The sequence below is a fragment of the Aegilops tauschii genome, chromosome 5 (genome assembly GCF_002575655.3).
Source record: "Aegilops tauschii subsp. strangulata cultivar AL8/78 chromosome 5, Aet v6.0, whole genome shotgun sequence".
Classification (NCBI taxonomy): Eukaryota; Viridiplantae; Streptophyta; class Magnoliopsida; order Poales; family Poaceae; genus Aegilops; species Aegilops tauschii.
Genome location: NC_053039.3, coordinates 532,845,818 through 532,865,486, shown reverse-complemented (window position 1 = coordinate 532,865,486; position 19,669 = coordinate 532,845,818). Strand labels below are relative to the sequence as shown.

General features: G+C 44.3%; 1 protein-coding gene across 1 annotated transcript; it reads left to right on the top strand.

Moving 5' to 3' along the window:
- Positions 1-1,067: 1,067 nt before the first annotated feature.
- Positions 1,068-1,908, top strand: LOC109765610 (protein H2A.6). Its single transcript, XM_020324401.4, has 2 exons — positions 1,068-1,343; positions 1,444-1,908. Exons 1-2 carry the CDS (start codon positions 1,167-1,169, stop codon positions 1,705-1,707), a joined length of 441 nt encoding a protein of 146 aa, XP_020179990.1. The 5' UTR covers positions 1,068-1,166; the 3' UTR covers positions 1,708-1,908.
- Positions 1,909-19,669: the final 17,761 nt, after the last annotated feature.

The window sequence follows — 19,669 nt, the reverse complement described above, 5'->3', positions numbered from 1 at the left end:
CTTTGGTAATTTTTCTTCTTTTTTTAAAACTTTTTTAGATGAAAATGAGGATTTTTTTTGAGATGTTTCCTAGACGGAGGCAAGGATTAAATGAAAACGTGCGCATATCTTCCTCTTAAGCGGCGCCATAGGGTGGCATCCCAAATCACTAGTAATGCTAAAAATACTCCAAGAGACTCTTGATAAGACTAGGCGTGACTTTGGAAATAATCTGAAAAAGTTAGTAGAGTTTGAGCAACATGAACAATGAGATGACTCTAGTTATTCCACATATTGAGAAAACGAAAACTATTATGAAAGCACGGAGTGATGTCACGACAAGCAAACGCGCTCCAGAACATGGCCCAAAGCCTGTATTATCTTTTTTTTTTTTGCGAGTAATGCATGTAGTATCTCAGCTAGGTTGAACTGGGCCACAAATGCAGGGGGCAAAAATCGATGCGACGTACCAAACATGTCCTATAACATGGAGAAACGAAGCAAGTAAAATATGCTCCCATGTATTTGTTGAACGTAAAGAAAGCTCTTTGTTGCTCCGCCCCTTGTCGCTCCGCCATGTATTATACACATGGTGAGTTTTGTCGGTGTAAAGTATATATCTTTGACTTTTGTTTGCGTCTTGGTAGTTTTGGACGTCCTGTAAATTGTAAATGGTTTGTGTCGTTAGACACTGATGTACTTTATCACCCACTTATGCAAATTTGATTAAAAAAAACCTAATACTACTCCTCTAAGTGATCGCTGGATAAGTAGCGATCGCTGGATTTATTTTATTGTGTTTGGGGAACGGAGGAAGTGTATAACTAGATTCCTCTAAGTGAAAAGTCGATTGGATGCAAGATAAGTGTGAAAAAAAATATCATGTATAAATGCTGCAGAGAGAGAACCAAGTGCTAGTGGTAAAACAAGATCCCTGCTCTCTGATTCGCCGATCGGACCCTCCCACGGATCGCCGCCACCCAAACAAATCCCCACCGCCCGCTCCCCCCAGATCCAACGGTGGGCGCACCACGTCACGCGGATCGCTCCCCGCTCCCGCGAAGCTCCTGCCTCCAATAAAAGCCACGCGCTCGCCGCCGTCCCAACACACAAGCTCAGAGCATTCCGAACAAGCACCGCCGCCGACGCATCTCGAGTAGTTTCCAGTTCGCCGGAGAAGGAGCAAGATGGCCGGAAGGAAGGGCGGCGACAGGAAGAAGGCGGTGACCCGCTCCGTAAAGGCCGGGCTCCAGTTCCCCGTCGGCCGCATCGGGCGCTACCTCAAGAAGGGCCGCTACGCCCAGCGCGTCGGCTCCGGCGCCCCCGTCTACCTCGCCGCCGTCCTCGAGTACCTCGCCGCCGAGGTATGTACCCATCTTTCCTGTCCCCGAGCATCTCTTCTGCTCTGTTCTTCTCGTGCTCGACAGATAACTGATTTTGCATCTGTGTGCTTTTGAATCGCAGGTCCTGGAGCTTGCAGGCAACGCTGCCAAGGACAACAAGAAGACGCGCATCATCCCGCGCCACCTGCTGCTCGCCGTCCGCAACGACCAGGAGCTCGGCAGGCTGCTCGCTGGCGTGACCATCGCCCACGGTGGCGTGATCCCCAACATCAACTCTGTGCTGCTCCCCAAGAAGTCCGCCGCAGCCGAGAAGGAGGCCAAGTCGCCCAAGAAGAAGGCCGCCACCAAGTCCCCCAAGAAGAAGGCCGCCGCCACCAAGGAGTAGGCGCCCCATAGCCTAGTTCCATAATCAGCGAGAAGATGACGAGCCTTTTTTTTTTTTTTTGCGGGATTGGATCGAGTATGTAATTGCCTAGTCTGTAGTGGCTCGTTCATTACCTTGATGAGCAAGCCATTAAGGGCTGTGTTTTGTACCTGATTAATGTCGAGAATGGCTAAATCCTTTGCAATCATGTCCTCTTCTGAATGTTTGTTGCGTGCTTTTGCTTCAGAAAGTGTGCATCTATCCCCCTTGTACCTTCTGTCAGTTTAAATTGAAGAGTTGAATTTGAACTAATGTCTAGTTTGCAGACAAACAAGACTTGACCATGCTTAATCATGCGTCAAGTCTTGTACGTAGATTATTTCAGACATGCCAAAACATGCCAAAAGGAAATTACAAAAAACATGCCAAAACATTCTTTCAGACAATTTAAATTTGATCTTTCCCCCTCCAGCTGAGTTAGTTGTAGATTATTTTGGCCAGTCATAAGCAATTTTTTTTTCCTGTTTGAGTTGAGCCGGTGACATGTAGTACTACATACAACAAACTTCTTCCAGATGCAAACTAGACTTACATCTCTGATTTATGTGCCCTTGCCAAATGAAGTAGTACCAGTACTACTATTGGACTGAACTACTAAAACAGAAACGGATGCTTACTGAAAAATTAAGACATCGGTAACGCTCATCAATAAAAAATTAAGGCAAGGGCAGAGCTAGGAGTAGTCAGGCCCTCCAAATGAGGTACTAGTAGAAGAAATTTTGTAACAGGAGGGTAAATACAGTATTGTCGGGGTAAATAAGCAAGTTGATGATGTGCTTGATGTTCTTCAGTAAAAAGCACCATTTTCAGAAACAGTCAATTACACCACTAGTGCCATAACTTGGCAAGAAAAGTCAGTTTAGTGCTAAAACTTGCGACATACATTGAACTGGTGCCACAACTTGGCTTCGGCATCCATATACGGTGCAAATCACGTTATTGCGCGAACACAGTGCTGATTAGGCGCGCCAACATGGCATGAGGCCTGCTGTCAGCGACTGGACCACGCGTGCCTACTATTTTGTGAGGAAGACCTTGTATTTTTTTCATGGAAATGCCCCTGGCTGGGACCCATATTTTTTTCACAGATGGAGGCTAGTATTGTGTAAAAATTGTCGCCCTGGGATTTGATCATGTTAGCTGACGCCTGCAGTACCGCCGGCCGAACAAATACACCCAACATCGTTCCTGACCCATTTTGAATTAAGTGGGCTGGAGTCCCAGGCTCCCAGCGACCCATTTTACGAAACACATATAACCATTTTGACTTAAGTGGGCTGGAGTCCCAACGACCCATTTTACACTGTTACTTTTGTAAAATAAAATTAAAATACATGTAAATTGTAATTGTGTGTTAAAATAAAATAAATTTAAAAATAACAATGAACACTTTATATACTAGATTTTCTTGTTAAAATCATGAACATTCTAAACTTGTGGCAGCATTTATTGAAATACTATATATTTTATAAACTCCTAAAAAGGTAATGTTGCTGGGTGGTGGCCACTCGCACATGATGACTACATGTCAGCTGCTTCTAATCCCAGCCAACTATTTTTACATTATATGAATATATATTTTTTACAGCATGAACACTTTTATATACTACATGAATATTTTGTTAAAACTGTGAGTATTTAAAAACTTATTTAAGAATCTATGAAAATATATAGTATAATAAAAAGCTTTCTTAAAGCAGGAACACTTTTATACACTACATGAATATCTTTTTTAAACTGTGAACATTTTTTAACTTATATAAGCATTTACTAAAATATACGTATTAAAACTTAAACACTTACTTAAAGCATGAATACATTTGTATATTACATTAAAATTTTGTTAAAACTGTGAACAATTTTAAACTTATATAAGAATTTATTGAATATATGTTATTATTCAACATGCAAATTATTACATGAACAACTTTGTAATTCATAATTTATTGTGTAGATAAATGCTAAATCCATACATGATTATTTAATAAAGTAATTTATTTTAAACATATATATTATTTATTACACACTATTATAATTTACATATATTCTATAAATTTCTCAAAAAAGAGAGTGCAAAATGGGATGTAGGGACTGCAGCCTGCTTAATAGTCAAAGAATATATAGCAGCAGCACCCATAAAATGCGTGAGGGTCAGATGGTTAGCCTTGCGCTGGTGCTGCCCACAGGTCAGCTGCACAAGTCCTTGCGCGTGCTAGTTTTTTATTTATTTGTGGGAGGCTGACAAGTGGACCCTTGTGGCCGTGGCATAGTATTTTTCGTGAGGAATTTTTTTTGGCAAAATAGCAGATAATATTTTCATGAGAAAAAAATTTGAGGTTCTTTTTTTGTTGCAAAATAGCAGGCTACACGTCCACTTTGCCATCTAGTCGCAGACAGCGAGCCCCATGCCATGTTGGCATGCTGAATCAGCACTCTGTTCGTATAGAAACGTGATTTGCACCGTATATGCACATCAAAGCCAAGTTGAACACCAGTTCAACGTATACCGCAAGTTTTAGCACTAAACTGACTTTTCGCGCCAAGTTGTGACACCAATGGTGTAATTGACTCTTTCAGAAAATCAGTCGTTTCACACACTAGTCAATGTGTACGTGCAATGCACGTTAATTTGGAAGTATATTAAGTGCATGCGAATATTAAGTAGGATATTATTTGCGTGTTATTATGTGATTAGCACTATACTTGGCATGAAATTAACTGCATGTTAAACGTGTTGAGCACTCACATTGAAGCGGTTTAGATCATTGGATTGACATGATTTGATGGCCGAGATTAATTGGATCTGCCCCTTTGGGTCTTTTTATATTGATATAGATATAGATATAGATGATGTTTATGACAAAGAGTTAAATACACCGGGGTGCCTTAACTTGTCTAGCACGGTCACTTTGGTGCTCAAAGTTGTAAAATACACGAAACTGATGCTATAACTTATCCTGCCGTGCAAATACGGTGCCTCGTACCGTATCTGACTGTACGCTTTGCCCATGTGGCTTGCCAGTGTACTGACAGCCCACATGTCAGTCAGTGAGAGCAGGAAGACGTTGAGTGACCCGTGTGTGATGATTTTTTTTAACCCCCCCTCCCCCATGTTTTATTTATTTACATATAATTGTATCTCAAATATGGATGCATGCTGACTAGTCCCACCTTTCAAGTGCGGGTCCGGCATGTCAGCATGTGTGGGTGGATGAAATAATACGAGAGAAAATGTGAGCCTACAGGATTCGAACACATGATCAGATGTGCAAGCTATACACATGCTAGCCAATACGCCAGACACAAATATGCACTCTTTCCGTCTAAAAATACTTGTCATCAAAATAGATAAAAAGGATGTATCTAGATGTATTTTAGTTTTAGTAGTTTTAGATACATCTATTTTTATCGGTTTTTATGACATGTATCGAACGGAGGGAGTATATACAGTAAGATGATGTAATTCTTGTTATAGTAATGAATTATACCGGGGGAAATAATGAGTAATGAAGGAAAATAGGAAATAAAAAGCTGTCAGAAAGGGATTCAAAACCATGACCTCAGGTGTGAAGTCCTTGCAACACGCCGATATCCTCTTAGTCATGTAGAAGGGTTAGAGCAATATATGGCATACCTATCTACCTCTTCTGGTGATTTTCTTTTCCATTTTCACCCGCAAAAAAGAGATTTTATTTTTTATTTTTACATATGACGGACCTCTGGGTCTGCACAAGTTTTCTTTTTTATTTTCTCAATTTCAATTTCAATTTCATTTTGATATTATTTTTCCCATTTGGAAAAAGAAATTTAAGAAAAAAATTACAAGTGCCATAAGATTTAAACAAATTGTTAATGCATTTGAAAAAAATGTTCAACATGTTTTTGAAAAATGTTTCACGTTTACTAAAATATTGTAAACGTTTTTGTGAAAAGTGTTTTGTCATGCATTAATTTTTTTGACAATGTGTATTTCAAAAATGTTCACCGTGTTTTTAGAAAATGTTCAACGTATATTAAAAACTTATTGCAAAATTATTCTTAAATTTCTACAAACACGATTAACATGTTCGCACATTTCTAGATTTTATTATTATTACACAATAATTTTTAATATACATTGAATTGTCTAAATCCACATAAATTTTAGGAAAAATTAATGTTTACCTCTTCAAAGTACGCAATAATGAAAATAGAATAAAGGAAATTTAAATGTACAATAATTTCTTACTGATTATTATTGTTTTTTATATGGTAAAGTTTAAATATCATAACAACTAAACAGGAACTTGAAAAAATGAAAATGAAAACATGTACAGAATGTGTTAAGGAATAGAAGAGCGATAGCGGAATTGTTCTATATAAATTTCTACCTAGTACAAGACCACATAGCATGGCTCGGCCTGGTAGCTAGTTTGCGCTTGCACCGAGTAAGAGCTCCCAGGTTTGCATCCCGCTTACCTCTTTTCACATAAGAGGGTAAGAGTATTTTTTTCCGGGGATTTTTTTTTCATTACTCAAGGAGGCCTCTCAGCCTTAACCAAGTTTATAAGAAAGTTTGGCCCTCCTGCGAACCAGACTGCCGTGCGGGGTACTACGACCATACGTAGTCAACACATGACTAGCGTGTCGGTGTACAAAAGTAGGGGCTCTTCTTTTGACCCTTTACTTGTGCGCGGGCAGTTAGAGCCGCACCCACGACCACACTTAGTAGGGCAGAGGAAGGAAGCCGGAAGGAAGCCGAAGCCCAAGACGGCCAAGGCGAATGCCAAGGCCAGAGACACAAAGAGCAGAGGGCCGAAGCAGGCTCCCCCGGCAAGACCCTTGCCGGGGCAGCTCGCCCAACACCAGCGGAGCGCGCCACCCTCGAGCCCAAGGTTTCCAACACCATCAACCACATTGGGACCAAGGCTCGGGAGGCACCTTCATGGTGGCATGCAGATCTTTGTGAAGATCATAAATACACAAGATTAGTTAAGGACCAGAAGACGGCGACCCTCGGCGGGATCCTAGCCCAGAAATCCACAAGACCCCCGGCAAGCGCCTTGCCGGGGACGACCGCAGCGCCACGTCAAGACCCTTGGCGGCCCCCCGGCAAGACCCTTGCCGAGGGCATCAGCAGGGCCACAGCCAGGCCCGCGCCTGCCAAGACTCCACCACCGTCCCCAAGCAGCTGTTAGCTCAACCAGCTGGGCAGGCACCTGCGTGGAGACGGGCGGCCTCTACACCAACTCAGCAAGCACCCGCGTGGTGGCATGCGACCCTTCGTGAAGGCTCCACCACTGCGCCAGCCCAGTAGCCAGCCAACGTGGCGCAGCAACGCCTCGTTAGCCCGGACGCGCGTCGGAATCGGGCGAGGCGGCGACAACTGGGACGTGCTTCCTTGCCGTCCCCGATAAAGTAAGAGGGGCACGTCGGCAGCGCATTAAATGCGTTTGTCCGACGGTGCCAGAGGATAGACTCATCCACTGTACACCTTTCCACCTCCTGTGTGCCACTGTGGTAACCCCTTTCCAACTATAAAAGGAGGCCCGAGGCATACCGGAGGGGGATTGGGGGCTCTTTGAAACTACGCAGCCACCGTAGCTATTTGAAGAGCTCAAGGACACTTTGAAATACATCCACCAAAGCAGGACTAGAGTTTTACGCATCCTCGCGGCCCGAACCTGGGTAAACGATCCGTGTGCTAGCTCCTAAACTTGCTCTTCTCACGACCCCGCGCCCGCCGACCGTAGAAGGGATCCCAGTGATCCCATAGGTGTCGTTCTCACCGACTTCTGCCAACGGCTACACTGCGCATATACAACCTCTCTAGCCTCAAGGGCTGCTAGACTGCTAATCTCTTCAACGAGAGACCGGTGCTACGATCTATCTGTCGTGGGTGCTTTGAGCATCGTCACAGCCTCCGCTCTATCCATCTCAACAATGATAGGCATCGTCGTCCTGTGTAAGGCAAGGTCTAGGCCTTCTCTACATGCCGAGAGCTCCGCCTCCAGCGCACTCACACATGTGCGAATTTCTCTGCATGCGCTATAGATGATATCCCCTCCATCATCTCGAAGGATCATGCATCCTCCCGCTGCTCCTGTGGCTGCAACAAAGCTGTCGTCTGTGTTAAGTTTGGCCCAGCCCGCACTAGGGGGGGGGGGGGGGGCAGCTCGGCCGCGCTGTCGCTATCCTGCAGGGCTACACGCGTGGCGGGCCATGATACGTCTTCAACGTAACTATAATTTATGAAGTATTCATGCTATTATTTTATCATTCTTGGATGTTTTACAATCATTTTATAGAAACTTTATATCATTTTTTGGGACTAACCTATTGACCCAGTGCCCAGTGCCAGTTGCTGTTTTTGCTTGTTTTTACATCGCAGGAAATCAATACCAAACGGAGTCCAAATGCAACGAAACTCCACGGAGATTTTTTATGGACCAGAAGACATCCATTGGGCCCGAGCAGCACCTGGGGGGGTGCCCCGAGGGGGCACAACCCGCCAGGGCGCGCCAGCCCCCCTAGCACGCCCAGGTGGGTTGTGCCCACCTCGGTGGCTTCCCGCACCCCCTCTTTGCACTATAAATTTCCAAATATTCCGAAACCCTTCGGGGTTAACCTAGATCAGAAGTTCTGTCGCCGCAAGGCTCGGTATCCACAAAAACCAATATAGACCCCGTTCCGGCACCCTGCCGGAGGGGGGAATCATCTCCGGTGGCCATCTTCATCATCCCGGCGGCCACCACGACGAGGAGGGAGTAGTCCACCCTCGGGGCTGAGGGTTTGTACCAGTAGCTATGTGTTTAATCTCTCTCTCTCTCGCTCTCTCTCTCATGATCTATATCATGGGCTTTGTTAATATAGATGGATCATATGATGTTTTTCCCCTCTATACTCTTGTTGTGATGAATTGAATCATTACCCTTTGAAGTTTTGTCTTGTTGGATTGAATATTCAGATATGAGAACACATGATGTATGTCTTGCGGTATGAATACTTGAGGTGACAATGGGGTATCGTATTGATTCACTTGATATATGTTTTGGCACTCAACTCGCGGATTCCCGAGGTGACGTTGGGGTAATCTATGCATAGGGGTTGATGCACGTTTTTATTATCTCTTCTCCGATAGAAACTTTGGGGTCTCTCTATAGTTCTTTGTGCCAATTGAGTATTATGAATATGAATTTGCTTTGGTGTTATTTTAGTACAAACTCTTGATTAGATCGATCGGAAAGAATAGCTTGCGTTATTTTAGTACGAACTCTAGGATAGATCGATCGGAAAGAATAGCTTTGAGGTGGTTTCGTACCCTACAAACAATTTCTATCTTTTGTTCTTCGCTAATAGGAACTCAGGAGTGATTCTTTATTGCACTTTGAGGGATAATCATATGAACTCAAGCATTGCAATACCGTTTTTGTGCCCGTTTACTATTTGCTACCTTGCTGTTTTTATTTATTCAGATTATAAAAATATATTTCTACCATCCATATGACACTTTTATCACCATCTCTTCGCCGAACTAGTGCACCTATACAATTTGCCATTGTATTGGGTGTGTTGGGGACGCAAGAGATTTCTTGTATTTGGTTGCAGGGTTGTTTGAGAGAGACTATCTTCATCCTACGCCTCCCACGGATTGATAAACCTTAGGTCATCCACTTGAGGGAAAATTGCTACTGTCCTACAAAACTCTCCGCTTGGAGGCCCAACACGTGTCTACAAGAATAAAGTTGCGTAGTAGACATCAGGCCAGCACAAACCACCATCTTCCCCTTCTCCATACTAGCTTGTGGATGTTGCTGGATGCATAATAGTGAAGTAATTGAAGGAAATATGCCCTAGAGGCAATAATAAAGTTGTTATTTTATATTTCCTTATTCACGATAAAGGTTTATTATTCATGCTAGAATTGTATTGATCGGAAGCCTAAATATATCTGTGAATACATAAACAAACACCGTGTCCCTAGTGAGCCTCTACTTGACTAGCTCGTTGATCAAAGATGGTTAAGGTTTCCTAACCATGGACATGAGTTGTCATTTGATAACGGGATCACATCATTGGGAGAATGATGTGATGGACAAGACCCATCCGTTAGCTTAGCATAATGATTGTTCAGTTTTATTGCTATTGCTTTCTTCATGTCAAATACATATTCCTTCGACTATGAGATTATGCAAATCCCAGATACTGGAGGAATGTCTTGTGTGCTATCAAACATGACAACCTAACTGGGTGATTATAAAGATGCTCTACAGGTATCTTCGAAGGTGTTTTTTGAGTTGGCATAGATCGAGATTAGGATTTGTCACTCCGAGTATCGGAGATGTATCTCTGGACCCTCTCGGTAATACACATCATAAGCTTGGAAGCAAACGACTAAGGAGTTAGTCATGAGGTGATGTATTACGGAACGAGTAAAGAGACTTTCCGGTAACGAGATTGAACTAGGTATGAAGATACCGACGATTGAATCTCGGGCAAGTAACATACCGATGGACAAAGGGAATTACGTATGTTGTCATAACGGTTCGACCGATAAAGATGTTCGTAGAATATGTAGGAGCCAATATGGGCATCTAGGTTCCGCTATTGGTTATTGACCGGAGAGGTGTCTTGGTCATGTCTACATAGTTCTCGAACTCATAGGGTCTGCACGCTTAATGTTCGGTGACGATATAATATTATATGAGTTTTGTGATTTGGTGACCGAATGCTGTTTGGAGTCCCAGATGAGATCATGGGCATGAAGAGGAGTCTCGAAATGGTCGAGAGGTAATTATTGATATACAGGACGATAGTATTCGGACACCGGAAGTGTTTCGGGGGGTGCCGGGTACTTATCGGGTCACTGGAAGGGGTTTCGGGCACCCCGGCAAAAGATATGGGCCTTATGGGCCAAGAGGGGAAATGCACCAGCCACAAGGGGCTGGTGCGCCCCCCATATGGGCCGGCCAAGGAGGATAAGGAAAGAGGGGAAGGGAAAGGAAAGAGTGGATTAGGATTCCCACTTCCTTCCCTCTCCCCCCTCTTTCCTTCCCCCTCCGACAAACATGGCAGGGGGGAGGGGGGGGGGCAAAGGCAGGAGCCCAAGTAGGATTCAGACCTACTTGGGGCACCCCTTGGCCTCTCCCCTCTCCCTCCCACCTATATATATGAGGGGGGCGCCTAGCACACACCAAACAATTGCCTAGCGATGTGCGGCGCCCCTTCCACCGTTTACACCCCCGGTCATATTTTCATAGTGCTTAGGTGAAGCCCTGCGGAGATCACTTCACCACCACCGTCACCACGCCATCATGCTGACGGAACTCATCTACTACCTCGACGTCTTGCTGGATCAAGAAGGTGAGGGACGTCACCGAGCTGAACGTGTGCAGAACGCGGAGATGTCCTGCGTTCGGTACTTGATCGGTTGAAGCGCGAAGAAGTTCAACTACATCAACCACGTTGAGAAATGCTTCCGCTTATGGTCTACGAGGGTACGTATACACACTCTCCCCCTCATTGCTATGCATCTCCATGGATAGATCATTGCGTGTGCGTAGAATTTTTTTTGTTTTCCATGCAACGATTTCCAACAGTGGCATCATGAGCCAGGTCTATGCGTAGATGATATGCACGAGTAGAACACAAAGAGTTATGGGCGGTGATAGTCATATTGCTTACCACCAACGCTTATTTTGATTCGGCGGTATTTTGGGATGAAGCGGCCCGGACCAACCTTACATGTCCACACACATGAGACCGGTTCCACCGACTGACGTGCAACTAGTTTTGCATAAAGGTGGCTGGCGGGTGTCTGTTTCTCCTACTTTAGTTGAATCAAATTTGACTACGGCCGGTCCTTGAATAAGGTTAAAACAACAACTTGATGAAACATCGTTGTGGTTTTATGCGTAGGTAAGAACAGTTCTTGCTAGAAACCCGTAGCAGCCACGTAAAACTTGCAACAACAAAGTAGAGGACGTCTAACTTGTTTTTGCAGGGTATGTTGTGATGTGATATGGTTAAGACATGATGTGATATACGTTTCTGTATGAGATGATCATGTTTTGTAAGATATCAGACAACCGGCAGGAGCCTTATGGTTGTCTCTTAATTGTATGAAATGCAAAGGCCATATAATTGCTTTACTTTATCGCTATGAGTTAGCAATAGTTGTAGAAGTAATAGGTGGCGAGACGACCACGACACAACAATGGAGACCGGTGTCGAGCCAGTGATGATGGAGATCATGACGATACTTTGGAGATGGAGATCAAAAGCACAAGGTGATGGCCATATCATGTCACATATTTTGATTGCATGTGTTGTTTATCTTATATGCATCTTATTTTGCTTAGAACGACGATAGCATTATAAGATGACCCCTTCACTAAATTTCAAGGTAAAAGTGTTCTCCCTGAGTATGCACCATTGCTATAGTTTGTCGTTTCGAGACACCACGTGATGATCGGGTGTGATAGACTCTACGTTCACATACAACGGGTGTAAGACAATTTTACACATGCAAAATACTTGGGTTAAACTTGACGAGCCTAGCATGTACAAACATTGCCTCGGAACACTTGAGACCGAAAGTCGAACGTGAGTCATATAGTAGATATGATCAACATAGAGATGTTCACCATTGATGACTACCCCATCTCACGTGATGATCAGACATGGGTTAGTTGATTTGGATCACGTATCACTTAGATGACTTGAGGGATGTCTATTTAAGTGGGAGTTCATTAGTAATTTGATTAATTGAACTTAATTTATCATGGATCAATAGCTCGCGATATAGATCCCTTATTTTTGATATGTTCCTAGAGAAAAATAAGTTAAAAAATGATAGTAGCAATGATGCAGACTGGGTCCGTGATATGAGGATTATCCTCATTGCTGCAAGAAGAATTATGTCCTTGATGCACCGCTAGGTGACAGACCTATTGCAGGAGCAGATGCACATGTTATGAACGTTTGACAAGCTCGATATGATGACTACTTAATAGTTTAGTGCGCCATTCTTTACGGCTTAGAATCGGGACTTCAAAAACCTTTTGAACACCACAGAGCATATGAGATGTTCTAAGAGCTGAAATTAGTATTTCAGACTCATGCCCGTGTCGAGGGGTATGAAACCTCTAACAACTACTTTGCCTATAAGATGGAGGAGAATAGCTCAACCAGTGAGCATGTGCTCAGAATGTCTGGGTACTACAATCACTTGAATCAAGTGGGATTTAATTTTCCAGATAAGATATTGATTGACAAAGTTCTCTAGTCACTATCACCAAGCTACTAGAACTTCGTGATGAACTATAATATGCAAGGGATGAAGAAAATGATTCCCGAGCTCTTCGCGATGCTGAAATCAGCGAAGGTAGAAATCAAGAAAGAGCATCAAGTGTTGATGGTTAACAAGACCACTAGTTTCAAGAAAAAGGGCAAGGGAACTTTAAAAAGAATGGCAAGCAAGTTGTCGCTCCCATGAAGAAGCCCAAAGCTAGACCCAAGCCTGAAATTGAGTGCTTCTACTGCAAATATATCTGTCCATGGGCCAGGCCGGGCCGGGCTTGGGCCGGGCCTAAAAAAGCCCATGGTAGAAAACTGAGGCCCAGGCCCTACCATCGGGCCTACTTTTCAAGCCCAAGCCCGGCCCATCCGGTAAAAAGCCCTGAAAAGCCCTTAGGGCTTAGGGCCGTGGGCCGGGCCTCTTCCTTAAAATGCCAAGCCCAAGCCCGTCCAGGCCCAGCTGGTGGGCTCAAAACGCAGGCCCAAGCCCGGCCCACGGGCAAGCCCATCGGGCCTAGGCCCTGGATTTTAGGGCCGGGCCTGGGTGGGCCGACAGGGCCGGGCTTGAGATGGCCAGGACTAACTGCAAAGGAAATGGTCACAGGAAGCGGAACTACCCCAAATACTTGGCGGATAAGAAGGATGGCAAAGTGAACAAAAGTGTATTTGATATACATGTTTTGATGTGTACCTTACTAGTATTCGAAGTAGCCCTTGGGTATTTGATACTGGTTTAGTTGCTAAGATTACTAGCTCGAAACAGGCGTTGAAGAATAAACAGAGACTAGTTAAGGGCGAGGTGACGATGTGCGTTGGAAATGATTCCAAGGTTGATATGATCACCATTGCACACTCCCTCTACCTTCGGGATTAGTGTTGAACCTAAATAAATGTTATTTGGTGTTTGCGTTGAGCATGAATATAATTTGATCATGTTTATTGCAATACGGTTATTCATTTAAGTCAGAGAATAATTGTTGTTCTGTTTACATGAAATAAAACCTTCTATGGTCATACACCCAATGTAAATGGTTTATTGAATCTTGATCGTAGTGATACACATATTCATAATATATATATTGATGCCAAAAGATGCAAAGTTGACAATGATAGTGCAACATATTTGTGGCACTGCCGTTTAGGTCATATTAGTGTAAAGCGCATGAAGAAACTCCATGCGGATGGGCTTTTGGAATCACTTGATTATGAATCATTTGATACTTGCAAACCATGCCTCATGGGCAAGATGACTAAAACTCCGTTCTTCGGAACAATGGAGTGAGCCAATGACTTATTGGAAATAATACATACCGATGTATGCGGTCCGATGAGTATTGAGGCACGCGGCGGGTGTCGTTATTTTTTGACCTTCACAGAGATTTGAGTAGGTATGTGTATTGAAGGAAATATGCCCTAGAGGCAATAATAAAGTTATTATTTATTTCCTTATTTCATGATAAATATTTATTATTTATGCTAGAATTGTATTAACTGGAAACGTAATACATGTGTGAATACATAGACAAACATAGTGTCACTAGTATGCCTCCACTTGACTAGCTTGTTAATCAAAGATGGTTGAGTTTCCTAGCCATAGACATGAGTTGTCATTTTATTAACGGGATCACATCATTAGGAGAATGATGTGATTGACTTGACCCATTCCGTTAACTTAGCACTTGATCGTTTAGTATGTTGCTATTGCTTTCTTCATGACTTATATATGTTCCTATGACTATGAGATTATGCAACTCCCGTTTACCGGAGGAACACTTTGTGTGCTACCAAACGTCACAACGTAAATGGGTGATTATTGTTGGGGAACGTAGTAATTTCAAAATTTTCCTACGCACACGCAGGATCATGGTGATGCATAGCAACAAGAGGGGAGACTGTGTCCACGTACCCTCGTAGACCAAAAGCGGAAGCGTTATGACAACGCGGTTGATGTAGTCGTATGTCTTCACGATCCGACCGATCCAAGTACCGAATGCACGGCACCTCCGAGTTCAGCACACGTTCAGCTCGATGACGTCCCATGAACTCCGATCCAGCAGAGCTTCCAGGGAGAGTTCCGTCAGCACGACGGCGTGATGACGGTGATGATGATGCTACCGACGCAGGGCTTCGCCTAAGCACCGCTACGATATGATCGAGGTGGATTATGATGGAGGGGGGCACCGCACACGGCTAAGAGATCAAGAGATCAATTGTTGTGTCTAGAGGTGCCCCCTGCCCCCGTATATAAAGGAGGGAGGGAGAGGCCGGCCCTAGAGGGGGCGCGCCAAGTGTGGGGTGTCCTACTAGGACTCCCAAGTCCTAGTAGGATTCCCCTTTCCTTTCCGGAGTAGGTGAGAAGGAAAGAGGGGGAGAGGGAGAAGGAAAAGGGGGCTGCACCCCTTGTCCAATTCGGACTAGAGGGGGGGCGCGCGCCTCCTTCCTTTTGGCCTCTCTCTCCTCTGTTCCCGTATGGCCCAATAAGGCCCAATACTTCTCCCGGTGAATTCCCGTAACTCCCCGGTACTCCGAAAATACCCGAATCACTCGGAACCTTTCCGATGTCCGAATATAGTTGTCCAATATATCGATATTTACGTCTCGACCATTTCGAGACTCCTCGTCATGTCCCCAATCTCATCTGGGACTCTGAACTACCTTCGGTACATCAAAACACAAAAAATCATAATACAATCGTCACCGAAACTTTAAGCGTGCGGACCCTACGGGTTCGAGAACTATGTAGACATGACCGAGACATGTCTCCGGTCAATAACCAATAGCGGAACCTGGATGCTCATATTGGCTCCTACATATTCTACGAAGATCTTTATCGGTCAAACCGCATAACAATATACGTTGTTCCCTTTGTCATCAGTATGTTACTTGCCCGAGATTCGATCGTCGGTATCTCAATACCTAGTTCAATCTCGTTACCGGCAAGTCTCTTTACTCGTTCCGTAATACATCATCCCGCAACTAACTCATTAGTTACAATGCTTGCAAGCTTATAGTGATGTGCATTACCGAGTGGGCCCAGAGATACCTCTCCGATAATCGGAGTGACAAATCCTAATCTCGAAATACGCCAACCCAACAAGTACCTTTGGAGACATCTGTAGAGCACCTTTATAATCACCCAGTTACGTTGTGACGTTTGGTAGCACACAAAGTGTTCCTCCGGTAAACGGGAGTTGCATAATCTCATAGTCATAGGAACATGTATAAGTCATGAAGAAAGCAATAGCAACATACTAAATGATCAAGTGCTAAGCTAACGAAATGGGTCAAGTCAATCACATCATTCTCCTAATGATGTGATCCCGTTAATCAAATGACAACTCATGTCTATGGCTAGGAAACATAACCATCTTTGATCAACGAGTTAGTCAAGTAGAGGCATACTAGTGACACTTTGTTTGTCTATGTATTCACACATGTATCATGTTTCCGGTTAATACAATTCTAACATGAATAATAAACATTTATCATGATATAAGGAAATAAATAATAACTTTATTATTGCCTCTAGGGCATATTTCCTTCAGTCTCCCACTTGCACTAGAGTCAATAATCTAGTTCACATCGCCATGTGATTTAACATCAATGGTTCACATCTTTATGTGGTTAACACCCATAGTTCACATCGACATGTGACCAACATCCAAAGGGTTTACTAGAGTCAGTAATCTAGTTCACATCGCTATGTGATTAACACCCAAAGAGTACTAAGGTGTGATCATGTTTTGCTTGTGAGATAATTTTAGTCAACGGGTCTGTCACATTCAGATCCGTAAGTATTTTGCAAATTTCTATGTTTACAATGCTCTGCACGGAGCTACTCTAGCTAATAGCTCCCACTTTAAATATGTATCTAGATCGAGACTTAGAGTCATCCAGATCAGTGCCAAAACTTGCATCGACGCAACCCTTTACGACGAACCTTTTTGTCACCTCCATAATCGAGAAACATATCCTTATTCCACTAAGGATAATTTTGACCGCTGTCCAGTGATCTATTCCTAGATCACTATTGTACTTCCTTGCCAAAATTAGTGTAGGGTATACAATAGATCTGGTACACAGCATGGCATACTTTATAGAACCTATGGCTGAGGCATAGGGAATGACTTTCATTCTCTTTCTATCTTCTGCTGTGGTCGGGTTTTGAGTCTTTACTCAATTTCACACCTTGTACCACAGGCAAGAACTCTTTCTTTGATTGTTCCATTTTGAACTACTTCAAAATCTTGTCAAGGTATGTACTCATTGAAAAAACTTATCAAGCGTCTTGATCTATCTCTATAGATCTTGATGCTCAATATGTAAGCAGCTTCACCGAGGTCTTTCGTTGAAAAACTCCTTTCAAACACTCCTTTATGCTTTGCAGAATAATTCTACATTATTTCCGATCAACAATATGTCATTCACATATACTTATCAGAAATGTTGTAGTGCTCCCACTCACTTTTTTGTAAATACAGGCTTCACCGCAAGTCTGTATAAAACTATATGCTTTGATCAATTTATCAAAGCGTATATTCCAACTTCAAGATGCTTGCACCAGTCCATAGATGGATCGCTGGAGCTTGCATATTTTGTTAGCACCTTTAGGATTGACAAAACCTTCTGGTTGCATCATATACAACTCTTCTTTAATAAATCCATTAAGGAATGCAGTTTTGTTTATCCATTTGCGAGATTTCATAAAATGCGGCAATTGCTAACATGATTCGGACAGACTTAAGCATCACTATGAGTGAGAAAATCTCATCGTAGTCAACACCTTGAACTTGTCGAAAACCTTTTTGCGACAATTCTAGCTTTGTGGTGTAACACCCCGGATGTAGCTTTCCATATTTGTAACTCCAACTCTTGCCATTTTCGGCTATGTGTTATGATATTCCCTCCGTGGTTGGGTTTTGTCTTCGTTTTTGCTTTTTGTTCATGTCATGCATGTCATATCATGTCATCATGTGCATCTCATTTGCATACATGTTCGTCTCATGCATCCGAGCATTTTCCCCGTTGTCCGTTTTGCAATCCGGCACTCCCACATGCACCGGCGCACCCCTCTTGTTTCATTTCGTGAGCGCGTGTTGAACGTTCTCGAAATGGACCGAGGTTTGCCAAGTGGCTTTGGTATACCACCGGTAGACCACCTGTCAAGTTTCGTTCCATTTGGAGGTCGTTAGATGCTCCAACGGTTAACCGGGTAACCGCAAAGTCCTTTTGTGTGTTGCAGCAAAACTCCCCTCCAAACAGCCCAAAACCCATCTAAGTCACTTCCATGCTCTAGGTCGTTCGATCACGATCGTGTGAGCGAAAACCGTGTTCCATTTGGAGTCTCCTAGCTCCCTCTACCTATAAAAACACCTCCCCCCTCCGAAATCCGGGCGAAACCCTAGCAAAAATCGTCCCCCGCCGCCACCGGACGTGTCCACTCCGGGCGGACGCATCCCCGCCGCCGCGCCCGACCAACCACAGCGTGCCACGTCAGCGCCCGTACGCCGCGCCACCGCCGAGCCCGCGAGGCCCGTGGCCGGCCCCCGCGGCCCACGTCGCCTCCTCCCGCCGCCCGTCGCCCGCTCCCGCGGAGCCGCCGTCCCCGCCGTCCTTCGCCGCCCTCGCCGGCCGCCGCGCCCGAGCTGGCGAGCTCCGCCGGCGCCGCCGCCGGCGCCGCCGCCGTCCGCCGCCGCGGCTCGCTCCCCGCGGCGCCCCGCTCCTCCTCGCCACCCATCGCCGCGTTCCCCGTCGCCGGCGCCTCCTCCCCGCTCCTCCTCGCCGCCCTCCTCTTCCCCTCCGTCTCCGGCAGCTCCGACGACGAGCTCAGCCCGAGCCCGAGTCCGGCGGCCCGATCCGATCTAGGGTTGACTCCTCTCCCCTCCCCTCGATTTTCTCCAAGTCTTGAAGTATTTACATTACATGCTCCTGTTCATTGCATCATAACTCTCTGCATACAAATCCGTTTCGTGCGTGTAATATATAGGAATGTTCGTCTCGACATGCTCTTCCTTTTATTCCATTATGCCATGTTCATTTGAGTCCATCTTGATGCCCAAATCTCTGGTGCAAGAGTGCTATATGCTGTTTACTGCTGTCTCTTATCAGAACTTGAGGATTTGTTATTTTTGTTGCATTTGATGTGTGCATCTTATGAGTAGGAGCCCTACATGTGTTCTGATGTATGCCATGCCATCTGTACAGAGGTGTATGCCATGTATTTTTGTGATCTCTTTGGTGACTAGCACAAGCATGCAAACTAGGCTTCGTGATATTTCTGATTTCAGGGACTTAGTAATTTTAACAAGTCTGTGACTGCTGTTATTTTGTTGCTATGTGTCCATGTGTCTACAGAGAGATCCATGCTCCTTTTGGAGATGTTCAGAAAGGATGTTTTGTAGATATAGTTGTGATCTATCCATCCATGTCCCTGTTTGCAATTATGGAGTGACATAGCATGTCTTAATCTTGCTCTACTTTTGCTATAAAATATTCCTGGCAGATTGTTTACGTGTTATTCAACTTTGCCAAGGTTGTTGCAGTTGATCCATTCATGCTATGTATTTGATCTTGCCATGGATAGCTTCATAAACATGCCATATTGCTGTAGGTATGCTTGTTTTGTCATTCATTGCTTTGTGGTGAG

Excerpts from the sequence above, each read along its gene's own strand:
- LOC109765610 (XM_020324401.4), top strand. The coding sequence starts at position 1,167 with ATGGCCGGAAGGAAGGGCGGCGACAGGAAGAAGGCGGTGACCCGCTCC. Across the intron at positions 1,344-1,443 it reads TCGAGTACCTCGCCGCCGAG|GTCCTGGAGCTTGCAGGCAA; the intron begins GTATGTACCCAT and ends TTTGAATCGCAG.